Source organism: Diachasmimorpha longicaudata, chromosome 15 (genome assembly GCF_034640455.1).
Source record: "Diachasmimorpha longicaudata isolate KC_UGA_2023 chromosome 15, iyDiaLong2, whole genome shotgun sequence".
Lineage (NCBI taxonomy): Eukaryota > Metazoa > Arthropoda > Insecta > Hymenoptera > Braconidae > Diachasmimorpha > Diachasmimorpha longicaudata.
Window position 1 is genome coordinate 4,776,105 of NC_087239.1, and position 13,594 is coordinate 4,789,698.

At 41.5% G+C, this 13,594-nt stretch overlaps 5 protein-coding genes across 20 annotated transcripts in view; 2 read left to right on the plus strand and 3 right to left on the minus strand.

Annotated features, from left to right (window-relative positions):
- Nucleotides 1-4,886, minus strand: part of LOC135169415 (MAP7 domain-containing protein 2-like) — a 76,092-nt gene extending 71,206 nt beyond the window's left edge. For 5 of the 16 annotated variants that reach the window (XM_064134429.1, XM_064134425.1, XM_064134415.1 and 2 more), the window contains exon 1: nucleotides 4,268-4,885. In XM_064134429.1, coding sequence (XP_063990499.1) covers nucleotides 4,268-4,313 — 46 coding nt within the window. In that variant the 5' untranslated portion in view covers nucleotides 4,314-4,885. Of the gene's footprint in view, nucleotides 1-108; nucleotides 328-631; nucleotides 678-4,267 lie in introns of those variants that run through there. The other 11 variants (XM_064134409.1, XM_064134406.1, XM_064134400.1 and 8 more) reach the window with 6 other exon arrangements.
- A 168-nt stretch (nucleotides 4,887-5,054) lies between these two features.
- Nucleotides 5,055-7,844, plus strand: LOC135169426 (acetyl-CoA acetyltransferase). Its single transcript, XM_064134451.1, has 7 exons — nucleotides 5,055-5,327; nucleotides 5,988-6,109; nucleotides 6,232-6,344; nucleotides 6,429-6,628; nucleotides 6,703-6,932; nucleotides 7,036-7,224; nucleotides 7,293-7,844. The coding sequence occupies exons 1-7, from the start codon at nucleotides 5,279-5,281 to the stop codon at nucleotides 7,572-7,574; spliced, it is 1,185 nt and encodes a 394-aa protein (XP_063990521.1). The 5' UTR covers nucleotides 5,055-5,278; the 3' UTR covers nucleotides 7,575-7,844.
- Nucleotides 7,845-7,948: 104 nt separating this feature from the next.
- Nucleotides 7,949-10,510, minus strand: LOC135169437 (U7 snRNA-associated Sm-like protein LSm10). Its single transcript, XM_064134471.1, has 3 exons — nucleotides 10,357-10,510; nucleotides 10,174-10,291; nucleotides 7,949-8,200 (listed from the first exon to the last, which is right to left on the minus strand). Exons 1-3 carry the CDS (start codon nucleotides 10,500-10,502, stop codon nucleotides 8,024-8,026), a joined length of 441 nt encoding a protein of 146 aa, XP_063990541.1. The 5' UTR covers nucleotides 10,503-10,510; the 3' UTR covers nucleotides 7,949-8,023.
- On the minus strand, nucleotides 8,194-10,054 carry LOC135169422 (5'-nucleotidase domain-containing protein 1). Its single transcript, XM_064134443.1, has one exon. The coding sequence runs from the start codon at nucleotides 9,701-9,703 to the stop codon at nucleotides 8,222-8,224; it is 1,482 nt and encodes a 493-aa protein (XP_063990513.1). The 5' UTR covers nucleotides 9,704-10,054; the 3' UTR covers nucleotides 8,194-8,221.
- Nucleotides 10,511-10,687: 177 nt separating the features above from the next.
- LOC135169433 (ATP synthase subunit O, mitochondrial) lies at nucleotides 10,688-13,543 on the plus strand. Its single transcript, XM_064134464.1, has 4 exons — nucleotides 10,688-10,830; nucleotides 10,914-10,958; nucleotides 11,200-11,310; nucleotides 12,806-13,543. The coding sequence occupies exons 1-4, from the start codon at nucleotides 10,801-10,803 to the stop codon at nucleotides 13,250-13,252; spliced, it is 633 nt and encodes a 210-aa protein (XP_063990534.1). The 5' UTR covers nucleotides 10,688-10,800; the 3' UTR covers nucleotides 13,253-13,543.
- Nucleotides 13,544-13,594: the final 51 nt, after the last annotated feature.

The window sequence follows — 13,594 nt, forward strand, 5'->3', positions numbered from 1 at the left end:
GACATTTTTCCCTAAAATCACTTGTGACCGAGATAATGGATCAAATAATTGAATGATTAGTCAAATCTCTGGGTACGTCGCACATCACATGAAGATTATTAGTGGTACCTATTTCTTGGTGCTGATTATACTCCGGAAACATTGCCATCACCATTGTATCCACACTGATAACACAATTGTTGCTTATCCCATTAAAAATCCGCCAGAATAATCGGCGAGTGCGATTTATTCACAACAAAACAGTACGTGATAACGAAAAAAAATTGAGAATATTTACTAATTTTCGTGCCATACATTCACTAACAATTTCATATAACCCGATACGTTCTGTACGACAGCATGAAGCCAAGTGAGCGGACACCAACGAATAAATCAACCCGCTACCCGAATGGCTACGAGTATCTCCCACCCCTGAAACCAGTCAACCCTACTACCGATGCAATTGACCCCTCGTTTTTCATGTCTTGAAAATCATCTTTGAATAACCCACAATATTCGCACCCTAATAATCCAAGTCATAAAAAAAAAATAACAACCACAATATTCACCCAATTAGCAGAAAATTCCCACAACAGATGTTTCGCGATTTACAATCAATCAAAATGATATTTTATTATCAAGCACCACCTACATATAAAATAGCAATGTTCAAGTAATTTCATTGGCCATTAATCACAACAGGAGCATGTTTATTGCTTAATTTTCCCGTAACTCATTTAAGTTTCACCGACAATAAACGCGGTATCAGAGAGCGACTGATTTACACATTAAATTAGTCTGATGACGCGTCGATTGCAATCACCGAGAATTTCACTGTGAAATAAAGGATGAATTCCGGGGAAATATCCCAGGTTATAACGAGTCTGATAGACGTTCATGGTGTACTGAAACCCCTGAAGGAATTCTCACTGGTTTTTGTTCTTCTGTCTATGCTCATTAATAGCAGAAAGTTGAATATTATCGTGAATTCAGTGTGCGTGGAGAGAAGTGTACGACACGGAGAAAAAAAAAACATTAGAAATTATCAAACAAACTGAGTTACCATGAGTTAGAAATTTTTTGAAATTTTCATACTAAATGTGATAGTAATTATTCCCAGAAAAAAATTAAACTCAATTTTTTCATTCTGAATATTATCCCACGTTATTTCCAGAGTTTTCCCTAGAAAAGAAAATCACAAATGTTCTAAATTTTCTAATATTCATTTTAAAAGATATTAATGAACCACCAGACATGTCTTGCTTCATTGAGAGATGTATCTACCTCTAGACAAGAAGGCGTCTCAACAATGACTGACGCAGTGTCTATGGCCCGAAGGCTTTGTGAATTATCGACCCATTATTTTTATAACAAACTCGCTGAGGAACTCACCACCAACTGGATTAATATTAAGACATCTCTATATCAATGAATAGAACCGAATTATTCTTCAAGAACATCACTAGTCATTGAAAATTGAATTACAAAAATGATTCAGTGACTAATAACATCATAATTATCTGTATAAATTCATTTTTTTATTTAAAAAAATTGGCAAAGGTGTTCAATGAATAAAAATCCAAGAAATTCGATTTATTGCATTCACCCGGAGTCTATCCCCCACAATCCCACGTTATTTCCAGAATATTCCGATTCATGAATAACGGATTCCCACCTTCATCTCCCGATTCCCCTAAGATTTGATCTCACCGTTTCGCTCGTAATATTTCCGCAATGGTAGAACCACCGGTGTCGTGCACGCAACGTGCGTTTATTTCGCGTAACGGAGTATAACCGCAATGGCAAAAGCCTCCAACAACACCAAACACGTGGAAATAATAATAATAGATGAAAAAAAAATAAATAAAAAGAAAACTGGCAATTGTAGCGCATCCAATCAGCCCAAGAGTGCGTGATTTATTGATTTTTCAGAGTACACGAGTACCTCTGATGAGTCTCTCTGACCGACACTTTTCTGATACTTTTTTTTTTTTCAAGTTACCGGTCTTTTTTTCCACGTCCAAGAAACTCAAATGAACGGCCCAAGATTGCTCGAGAGGATGGGGAGGGGCGCGCCAGTCATGCAAATTGTAATGCAGAAGGGTGTATGTGGCATCGGTATAGCTGCGGATGGCGAGGAGTGGAGCAGGTGGAGAGACAGGGTGGAACCAGTATGCAGGTGCTGTCGACCACTATTGACAATTTAACAGGCAGTCAGGGGCATTCGACGTCCTGAGTTTTTTTTTTCCTGCAGCAGTTGATGTTTATTTGTCAGGTGGACATTTCGAACTAATTCCCATTCAATACTCTAATTGGAGGGGCCCCTTGGTGGATGGAGAAATCGTGAAGCAACTGAAGTGATGATGGATTGGATTTAAAATTGAATTGATGAGGATTGTTTTGGTTTTATTGGATTTTTCAAATTTTCCATTCGATGGTGTAGTTGGAGAATTTTGAACTGCAGGGAAGAATTGGATCTGAGAGTGAAAATAAACTGGGGAAAAATGGAACGGGAGCAGTGGAATTATTCGTGCGAATCACGCGAGACAAAGGCGCGCCCTTTGATATTAACGCCCTCAGGTAAAATCCCTGAGAATGAAAAAAAAAACTGCAAAAAGAATAGAAAAGCCGTCACGAAGGGCCGAAAGAAAATATCGAGATTAAAGGTAGGCTGCGCAATAGGTAAAGGGGCACGTAAGGAATTCCAGAAAATTGGCAAAAATTCTTTTCCACTTAACGCAAAATGACTATTTCAATTCGCACTCCACACGATGACTCGAGTGACGACCGTGAGCTAATGTTAGTATCATTCCGGAGTTGCTACCAGTGTGTGGAGACCAGGCAAGTGTGTTACTGCTTGCATACATGCACATTCGACGACACAAATTTAGATTCGATTTGCGGACCTCATTATGCTGCTCTCTTTATTCCTAAGAGGAAAATTTAAAACTCTGCAACTGCGGGAAATGTGAAAAAATGATTAATATGATTTCAACGAATAAGTTTTATAAATTGAATTACGGATTTTGTTATTTTAATAAAAATTCATCGCTTGAATCAATTTGATCATTTTGTCAGTTTTTGTGAATCAATGACCCGATTGTTGAGCCTCAATTTCGTGATGACACAAATCCATTTGTCTTTTCAAACTTTCCTCCAGGCATATTGATTAAATTAATTTATCGATTATTAAATTATCGCGTTCTCGATACCCCATTACAGCGCGAGAATAATTGATTTATTCCCATGATTTTAAAACTCCCAGTTTTTGAACAATACCAGGAACTTTTCCAAAAATAGGGGGAATTTCCCTAGACATTTTCTGCAGCCAACTCTCCCCTCCAGAAATTAATTTCCATAAATACTTTCTAACCTCTACAAGCCCCAGAATACTCGTCATAACCTGAACGTCAAATGGGAATCAATGAATCACAGAAAAATGTCTGAACCCCGGAAAACTAAAAACGTTCCTCCGTCCAACACCATCATCCCCTCAGTACACTTCCTCACCCCCGGCCAATTCCGCAGTAAATTAATTTCAACTAAAAATCGTCTGGCCCATCTAAAAAAATCCATCGTCTCCATTCTCCCACGGTAGCTCTCCAGCATAGTTTTTCCTGCTGGTCCTCTCGTTCCTCCCTCCGAGGGAGGATAAAAATACGAGGTGCTGTCTGTTGGACGACGAACACATGTCTGGCGCCGGGACTAATGCCTCCCACCCGATTACTCATGTGAATTTTTGAGAATAAAGATATCCCCCCCGGTCTCCCTATTGGAAATTACCCGACAAATTCAAGGGCACTCTGACGTCAGCCCCGAGTGCAAATATCACGACAAGAGTTATCCTTATCTCGATTACTTGTCCCCGATGAGACGTGGATTATCACTGGGGGTATGTTCACCTGGTCAAAACGTTTCCTGTTCTCTTGCCACGGGCTGTCAAAAAAGCCGCGCGTTCAACGACCTGACAGTTGTACAATATTCCGATAAAATGTCACCCCAAAACCCCAATTATCACCAATCGATCCGAAACAAACGAATCCCCAACAATGTCCTGGGCCCCCAGGAGGAAAAAAAAAATTGAATATCCCTTTTTCTCATTTCATCATTAATCGGCAACGTTCCATGCCCGTTGACCCGGAGCACTGTCGATTGCAAGATGGCAATTGTTTCAAAGAATATACGACGAACATCGGCCCGATGTCGGGCACACTGAACTCACCGGTGATGTGGTAATAATGTTATCAGGTGGGCACTAGCAGTGAACATCAAGGAATTAAGTAATTACCTCGTTTATTGACGAGCTCCGAAATCTCCTCCTTGTTGTCAGCCATCTTAGCACCAGTCACTGGTCACAATGCACGATGGGTAAAAACAAATCGCGATCGGGGGGATTCAGGCACACTCGGAACGAACGGTCAGGGAGGTTAGGACAACAGGGGCGTGTGCTGGGAGCGTTGGAATTTTTGAAAATTAGATGCACTGGCATTCTACACAATTTTATGCCTCAATTTAATGATTTAGATTTCAGGTTGATCAGACTATGGCTAATTACGTCACAAGAATGAAGTTAGGCAGAATGTTGAACAGGTGGGTAATATTTTAGGAGTAGTCGCAGAACTACGCAAAGCTGCGAATTGTCGTACGACTGCTCCTAGAATTATTAGAGAAAAATCCCACGCAGTGCACTCAGCAGGGGGTTCAAGAGGGACTGAATTATCATGCTGATGCAACAGGAACACGTATGTTTCTGGGTGGGGGGCACTGAATATTCGATCACCACAATTCACAACAACACTTCACTTGAACGTTCGAGCAAAAATCACCGAGTTTTTCACGCATTTAGCCCGTCAAATACTTGGATTAATGGGGAGCACGAACAAAGGACGCCAAAGCGTAATGGTGACTGCATGGCCGGCATGGCCGCTGCGCGGGAAGCATAACGGCCAACGCACGAACTAATGGCGCTGCACACCCATTCCCAACGGCTGTCCAAGGAAATCCATTGTTATTTGGACAAATCAATGTGCACTAATGCCGGCGAGGCTATTTTTCATTTACGGAAACAAAAAGAAATCAAACAATTAAGCCCACTTGCTCAATCACCTCAAGCAGCTCGTGACTAGGGCTCCCCTTCCCCTCGTACGCTCCTGACGACAGACTTCGACACGTTGCCTCAGCCGGAGTCGCCCGGAGTGTGTCAGACTCGTTCCCACCATCGGCATCGACGGCGGCATTGCATAAATATTCGACTCTTACTAAACCCAATTGAAGTTAAATATTTTCCGTGAACATCACCATGTCAAACCGAGAAGTCGTTATTGTCTCTGCTGTGAGGACACCCATTGGTGAGTTGACCCACTCAATTGGCCCATTATATCCCCTTTAAAATCATATCCCAAGGGGCCGGAATGTATGTCAAACGCGAAATTTAAATCCTGGCAATTTGTGAGAGTCTAACGATCCCTAATCAATCGGTTTTCAACGATAATGACTAGTTTCGGGAAGCCTTTATGGTGGGATTAATTTAGTGGTGTTCTACTACAGTTATAAACCATTGGAAATATTTCGGTTTGACATTATACTCGATTTGAATCGGTCAGCTGGGTGTCAACCCACTTTCGAAAATACCGTTGAACTCGCTATCACCGTTTCCTCGATAAATTCCTTGAAAATATTTCGTCATTAACGGGAACATGCGAGTTCCATTTCAAATTAGTTGATTTAATGATAGGAGTGTCTAATTGTGTAATTAATATTGATGATGGATTATTCGGATAAATGGAGAATTTATTTTCGATCGAATTGGACCTCTCTAGACTAATAATTAATATTTATTTATTATGGAACCCTATTAATTCATTGATATTTATCATGTCTTAGAAATGAGTAACAATTAATAATGATCAAGTAGAAGTCTTCAGCCCAAGTTTTGATAATAGATTTTTTAATTAAAAGCAATTTTCTTGCATTCACTAAATTAATTATTCTTTAATGTTTGCCTGTAGGATCATTCTGTGGATCTCTATCGTCTCTCAAAGCTTCGGACTTGGGGAGCATTGTGATCAAAGAGAGTCTTCAGAGAGCGACATTAGATCCGTGTCATGTGTCGGAGGTCGTCCTGGGACAGGTAAATGTGGAGATAATCGAATGGAATTACCAATATTGACAGATATATTTGAAAAATATTTTTATCGTCCCATTTCCTCCTTAAATTAAATTAGGGAAATAATTATAAATTGATCGTTGTAGGTCCTGACAGCAGGCCAGGGACAGAACCCAGCACGTCAAGCTGCGATAAAGGCTGGACTACCGACATCGGTCCCTGCTTACGTAATAAATATGATATGCGGGTCAGGACTGAAGTGAGTATGGAAATAATATTCCAGTTCAATAACGAGGCCTAGTTGTTGAACAGAAAGGAGAAGACTGAAAAATTATCTTCACAGAGCAGTGACAAACGCATATCTCGCCATAAAATCTGGTGAGCAGGAGGTGGTGGTGGCTGGAGGTCAAGAAAGCATGAGCCAAGCACCTCATGCCATTAACATGAGAAATGGTGTTAGAATGGGAGATGGAGCTCTGATTGACACAATGATTCTTGATGGACTGACTGATGCTTTCAGTAGTGTACACATGGGGGTCACAGGTGAACAAGAGGAAGAACGAGAAACTGAAAATGAGATTTTTTTATAGTAACGAAGATTTCCTTTTATTTTGCAGCTGAAAATGTAGCAAAAAAATTTGAAATAGATAGAAAGGAGCAGGACGAGTACGCAGTGAAATCCCAACAACGAGCAGGAGCTGCCATAGCTGCTGGTTATTTCAAGAAGGAAATTGTTCCAGTTACAGTTCCCTCGCGGAAAGAGCCGATCATTGTATCCACTGACGAGTTCCCTAAGCCTTCTACGACAGTAGAAACTCTTGGGAAGTTGCGGACAATATTTTCTAAGGTGACTTTCCACAACTATAGGAAAAAATAATTAAAGTAAACTGAAAAGATAATGAAATAATTTTTTTTATTAATAAAAGAAAATCCTGTTGCATTATTTTTAGACTGAAGGTACAGTAACAGCTGGGAATGCCTCAGGAATAAATGATGGTGCGGCAGCAGTAGTCCTGATGCCAGCAGAATCAGCTGCTGCGAGAGGAATTCCAGCGTTGGCAAGAATTGTAGCAATAGCTGAGACCGGACTCGAGCCTGACATCATGGGGATGGGACCTGTTTCAGCAGTTGAACTAGTCGTGAGTCCCAGTCGCTTTGTATTTTCAGAAGTTCCCAAAACTTTTTTAATTCTATTAATCATCTCCAGTTGAAAAAAGCCAATTGGACGAAGGACGAGGTCGACCTCTACGAGCTAAACGAAGCATTCGCATCTCAGTCGCTGGCCTGCCTGAAAGAATTAGGATTGGATCCAGAGAAAGTCAATGTCAATGGTGGAGCCATTGCCTTGGGTCATCCTATTGGAGCCTCAGGTGCGAGGATCCTGGTGACACTCATTCATTCGCTGGAGAGGACTGGAGGGAAAAGGGGAGTCGCCTCCTTATGTATTGGAGGAGGAATGGGCATTGCACTGGCTGTCGAAAGACAATAATGAGACTTGGGGAGTTTCTGCTAAAGTCTGAAGTCTCTCCTTTGGCTTGATTTTTTACTATTCATCCAACTATTTATGATTTCATTATAGTTCACTTTTGCGTCCACGAATTTTCTTATTGACAGGAACGAGTGTTCGAATCCAATCAAAACAGACACGAAGGCTCAATATACCGTAAAGCATGAATTGTTTAAAAATCTCAGGAACTTTCCATATTGTGTATTTTTATACAAATAACAAATGAATAAAGTCAATGTTTTTTTACGAGGAGTGTTTTCATCATATTTTTTTTCTTCCCAACTCTTCCGACTTTCTAAAAAAATAATCACAACTATTTAAACCCCTAAAAATTATGATTTTCAAAAAACAACAGCTTTTATTCTGATAATTGTGTATTTGGTCCAACGCTTTTACAAAAATATGCATCTCTGGAAGTACATGTCCCTATTCTATTGCCCTACGTCACTCGACTGTTCCTGCGCCACTAAAATCTCCTGCAAAGCGGCCTTATCCTGCGCGAGCTTCTCCTTGAGCCTCTTCTCCCTGAAGGTCCTCTTCTGCCGCACCTTCCCGAAACTCGAATGGAGAGACTCAAGGCCATGTTTGATAGCAGGAATAATTGGAACCTGCCAAGAAAACAGCCATCATTACGACACGGCCTCAGAAGGAATGCCAGCAGGTGCAGCTGGATGGAACCCCCTGGTCTTATCGTGCCCCCTATCGAACGCCCTAAAGGCCTCATCAATCCTCTGATGCGCCACGACCTTCAGAGAAGGAATGCAGATCCTCGAGTGGCTCTCAACGACATTAGACCAGTGCGAATCCTCTCGTGACTCTCCATCGTCCACCGAGAAATAAGATCCCCAGGCCCTTGACACCAGATACTTCTCATCAGGATGTGGCCACGAGATGTTCACCATCCCTTCGGCATGCAGCTCCTCGCTGACGACCACTGTGTCCAGCCCCGCGAGTGTCGAGGGTATCTGAACATCCTGGAGGAGATTATCCCCCACGTACAGACACTTCGGGTGTTTCTTCTTGCTGAGTCTCCCGAGGAAGCTCTTCAGCTCCTCCCAGTTCCCCTGAGAGTACACCCCACCCCTCGCCAACTCTTCCCCAGCGATCATTTCCTTCTCCTGGTGATCGTTGACCGTCCAGAAGGGCGAGTCCTTCACGAAAAAACCCGGCTTCTTCGCGAAGCAAATGACAACGTCGAACATAGACTTCCAGTCCTCTCCAATGACATGAGTAGCTGTGAAATTAGCAAAGTCCACGTTGGATCCCGTGATCAGAAACGTTGTCTTCTCTCTCTTCACTTCCCTCATCCAGTCCACAATTTCTTTGCTACATTTTCTGAAGTACTTCTCAGGATTGCTCTTGAGTTCCTGGAAATACCGTCCCCTCTCCTCCCTGAAGTTGGTCCTCTCGAACATGTTGCAAGCAGCTGCGAATATATCAGGCCAAATATCGTACTTCTCGATAGGTATCTCGCTTTTGGAGTCTATCCCATCGACAGCACGAGCGAAGACCAATGAGAAGGGCATATCGAAGTAGTCCATCAGTGCTCGGACCTTTTGGGACCAGGGCCCGTTCCACACGGACATTGGATCCTTCGTCAGAAGATCGATACCTTCCCATCTCTGATTTGGATAGATTTTTTGGATTTCTGACGATGTCAGGAACCTCGTGCCATGGCTGGCCATCTTGATAACACCGTCACGATTTGTTCTCAGGATGTTCCCTCGGTCCAGGTCCAGAATTAGGCCCTTCTGGAGGAAGTCGATGGCTTCGTCCGTCAGGGGCTTCTCCAGGTACTCGGCGTTGTAGCCCTTCTGCTCTACTAGGAAACGGGACATCACCTGGTACTCCATCTCAACCATGTTCGTAATGTTGTACCAGAGGATTGTGTTGTCTAAGTCGAAACCGATGCAGTCGTAATCGTCGAATTTGAAGGTAGACATCGTTGGACGTTGGCAGAATAGTCTTTGGAGACGTTTCAGGGGGAATTGGCGATGTTGGCGACAGTTTCTTGAGGTGATTACCGATATTCCTCGATGAATTGTTGCGGAAGGATTATTACAATGCAATTTGGAGAGAAAACTGGTGAATTTGTGGGCAATCGTTATCATGAAGAATTCAACACGAAACACTCTTTTCTTGGGTTTATGGGGATCAGAGTTGATGCTGGGTACGACTTTTCGAGATTATTGCGGGGGTTTTCTCTCAGAAAACGCGTTAATAGTGGAATTGATCAGATCAATTATTTCACTTTGACGCAACCGCTATCGCAAAAACAACTGAAAACTTTTCTTGTCGAAGTATCAGTGCATTTAATCCTTTGTTGTCACATAAGACTTCCGAAGAGTTTCTAATGTTCCCACGTATCATAAAATCACAAAACACCTGATAAATGAAGTCAAATGCAATGATTTACTTCCTCCGGCACCTGGACAACTCTCCCCCCTTGTACCAATCCCACGATATTGTTATTTCGGTTGTTAGGAGTCTCAAAGGGTCAAAAATACCAACCCAAGGGGTCTAATGTCCCAACCTCCAATAATCTGTCAATAAAAATGGTTATTCATCGAAAATTACTCACGTCTGTGGGGATATGCACACAACGAATGTTCCTGGCCTGCACAAAAAATGTGTCGAAGGGGAATCTGTCGCCTCTGGGGTCCGTGAAGACACAGTCCTTCATCACAACGTTCATAAACCTGACAGAGAAAAACCCTAAGAATCACTGATGACACTTTTCAAATATTTTTCATTCGTTATTTACCCATCGGCTTGCTCCACTGTTCCATGGACAAACGACTCATTCCTCAGGTCGACTGTTGTCTTATGCCCTTCAACTGCTTTCAGCAGAATTCCCAAAGTGTTGTGGAAGGAATGAGTTTCTCGAGCTGATGGTTTCTCAAAATTCATCGTTGGGTTTTATGCTGTTTGAACATGTTGTCCAGGGGTTGCGTTCAGTGATTTATCAACCAGTAATACCCCACTGGGCGGCAGAGGGACTGAAAGGTAGTAAAGGCGGAGTCACATTGGTCGATCCAATTAGGTCTTTGCCATCTCTCTCTGCAGGAATTACGAGGAGATAAAAAATTAAAATACGGGGTTATCACCAGATTTTTGGGGTTCTTCGGGTCTTCTAAGGGTTCACCAAGATCTTTCAGTCGTTGTGGCAAGGTCTAAGTGACTGTTCTAACCTCTCAATCACTCCAAAATGGCTACCACCAGCCGACTCAGTGTCTTGGCAAGTTTTTGATTTTTTTGACATGTTTAGTTTGTTTTTCAGTAATTGAAGGATTTTTTAATGGATTATTGGGGCTTTTACAGGCGAGGTCGTTCTCCTCATCGGCGGTGTCACGGCAGCTGGTGAAGGTACAGGAATTTATTTGTTATTCGTCTCGTTATGTAATTCTTGGGTTCGAGTTCTTGGTTTTATGAATTAAGTTTTTACTGTGGGGTTTTGAGGGTGGAATGAGAGGGAAGAGGAACACTTCGAGTGAAAGGTGGAGTTGGGGGATGGGGGGTTATGTTGGGGGAAGGGTGGAATTTTTTATGGGGAGGGTTCACCAACCTAGACCATGTGTCCTATCAACTCTTTAAATTTTTATTGCAGCCGCCGATTCAGTTGTTTGGTATTGAGGGACGTTATGCTACTGCTCTTTACTCAGCAGCCAGTAAACAGTCAGCACTCGATGCTGTGGAGAAGGATCTCCTGAAGTTCCAGGTAAAATTTTTCATTATTTATGAAGTTGACAATCGATAGGACAATCCTTTGAATCGAGAAGGGAACGTGAGGTAAATTGACAGTCTCGTAACTATTCGATATCTCCTGACTGAACGATCCGATTTCTCTGAGTATGAATTCATTTTCAAGGTCATGAAATAATCTTGAAAATGATACTAGAAAAATTAATTTTCACTCTGCGGATCTGGAGTTACTGGTCATTGATAGAAAGTCTTGTTTACTTCATCTTTAGTTGTCGTCTCGATTCAAAGATGATTATTCATAATTTATTGAGAGATAAACTTGTTTCCATTGACAAAAAAATATTTTCAATGTTTATCGACTGTCGTAAACCTGAAGACCACCAAATACACAACCCTTTCCATAATATTCTCCCATAAAACTATTCTATAATGAAGCATTACATTTTATGGATTTTTCCGCCATAAAATTAATTTATTTGTTAGCCGAGGCAAAAGTATTTTCGATAAGGCCTCTTATCATCAAAGTACGTGCCACGATCAAGGGACGAATAGCCCAAAGGTTCTTATATTCACCGTTAAAATTTATTTATAACTCGGGTTCCAAACGGACCCCTTGACACCAAAATTTGATATCAGGATTGTTTAGGGGAAACCGACGATTAAATAAAATTAAAAAAACTCTCAGACAAAATTTTAATCCAGAATCACCGCCCTTTTTCCTCTATTCATCCCTTTATTTATTTAATTGTCTTTCCTTTGTATATATATACATTTTATTCGTTTCTTAAATCCCAACGTAGCTGGATCAAACAACAATTCTTCCTGATTTCTCGGAAAAACAATGACCACATTTATTAATTTATCAAGTTTCAACGTTTCCACATTTTCATTCTCACTCTTATCACCCCAGAAATCTTCCCTTCCATCACGTCGATTGCACGTGGAAATCTAAATTGAAATCTGAAACAACAAGCGAAAGGAAAAAAAACAGCCCAAATTCCATGCGTGTTTTATTAGGTGATCGATACGCCGTTTGTTTTTTTTTTCGACTATTTTCACTGCTTCCCATAAAACCTACGCATTACGATTTTTTGTCCAACTACAAGTAATAAATAAAACATAGGATTCTATTAATATGAGACCCGCCAACATAATTAATAGTGGGTTCGTTATTTGCATGACATATCGAAATTAACGAGCCTTCCCTCGGTTTTATTACGAGAACGACCTTTTTAATATCTTTTATTGTCTCTATTTGAAGCACTTCAACCTTTCGAGGAAAACCCTTACGAAAAGAAAATGAGAAAAATGGCAATAAAATGCAGAAACAATTGATTAATTAATTGTAATAACCATTCGTGCCACTCTGTTATCCCATCCTACGGCATAATCAACTTGAAAAAATGGCGATTAACAACCAAAGTCTTAATATCACTAAATAAACTCCAGCTCTGACCTTGGAGTCTCTCCTTAGCCCTCAACACCCCCCGACGAATAATCTCTATTATTAGGGCCTAGTTAAGAGCGATGCGAAGCTCATCGACTTCTTGAAGGACCCGTCAATCAAACGTCGCGCCAAGGCCGAGGCGTTCAAAGCAATTGGCTCTAAATTGAGCCTGAATCCGGCAACGGGAAATCTCCTGGTTCTCCTCGCTGAGAACGGCCGTCTCGGCATGATCGGCCAGATTGTCAATGCTTTCAAGCAGATCATGGCCGCCAACAGGGGAGAGGTAGTCTGCGAGGTGACCACAGCCAAACCCTTGGACGCCGACACCAAGGGCAAACTCGAATCAGCCCTGAAAATGTTCCTCCAGAAGGGCCAAACTCTCCTGCTCACCACCAAGGTCGATCCTGCCATTATTGGGGGAATGCTCGTGTCAATTGGCGACAAGTATGTCGATATGAGCATTGCCAGTAAAGTCAAGAAATACTCCGATATTATCAGAAGTGCTGTGTAAATTGTTGATTCAGGGGGGGAGGTGGTAAAACGAGAAAAATTGTCATTCTTTTTTGGAAAATAGAAAAATAAATTAAGATCAATAAAAACGCCTGAAGGATCAATTCTATTTAACAATTATCGAGGAGTCACGGACCAATGGAATGTCGATAATTTCCGTTTTACCACTTGACCCTCGAGCAGACTAGAAAATTTGTTCATTTATCGAGAAGAAAAATAAATCACCATTGAAATGTAGTACGAGTCGGGTTGTATGGAATACCGTATAAATAAAAACGCCAGAGAGACAGTTTCCAAAGGCTTGTATTGACCAACTACATCAAAAAGAATTTCCTTTGATATT

What these genes read in the sequence shown, in the direction of transcription:
- LOC135169426 (XM_064134451.1), top strand. Translation starts at nt 5,279, where the DNA reads ATGTCAAACCGAGAAGTCGTTATTGTCTCTGCTGTGAGGACACCCATT. An exon ending in ATATGCGGGTCAGGACTGAA is followed by an intron (nt 6,345 to 6,428) that starts GTGAGTATGGAA and finishes TTATCTTCACAG; the next exon opens with AGCAGTGACAAACGCATATC. An exon ending in TGCGGACAATATTTTCTAAG is followed by an intron (nt 6,933 to 7,035) that starts GTGACTTTCCAC and finishes CATTATTTTTAG; the next exon opens with ACTGAAGGTACAGTAACAGC.
- LOC135169422 (XM_064134443.1), bottom strand. Translation starts at nt 9,703, where the DNA reads ATGATAACGATTGCCCACAAATTCACCAGTTTTCTCTCCAAATTGCAT.
- LOC135169437 (XM_064134471.1), bottom strand. Translation starts at nt 10,502, where the DNA reads ATGAATTTTGAGAAACCATCAGCTCGAGAAACTCATTCCTTCCACAAC. An exon ending in ACAGTGGAGCAAGCCGATGG is followed by an intron (nt 10,292 to 10,356) that starts GTAAATAACGAA and finishes TTTCTCTGTCAG; the next exon opens with GTTTATGAACGTTGTGATGA. An exon ending in GTGTGCATATCCCCACAGAC is followed by an intron (nt 8,201 to 10,173) that starts GTGAGTAATTTT and finishes TTTTCTTGGCAG; the next exon opens with GTTCCAATTATTCCTGCTAT.
- LOC135169433 (XM_064134464.1), top strand. Translation starts at nt 10,801, where the DNA reads ATGGCTACCACCAGCCGACTCAGTGTCTTG. An exon ending in TGTCACGGCAGCTGGTGAAG is followed by an intron (nt 10,959 to 11,199) that starts GTACAGGAATTT and finishes TTTTTATTGCAG; the next exon opens with CCGCCGATTCAGTTGTTTGG. An exon ending in AGGATCTCCTGAAGTTCCAG is followed by an intron (nt 11,311 to 12,805) that starts GTAAAATTTTTC and finishes CTCTATTATTAG; the next exon opens with GGCCTAGTTAAGAGCGATGC.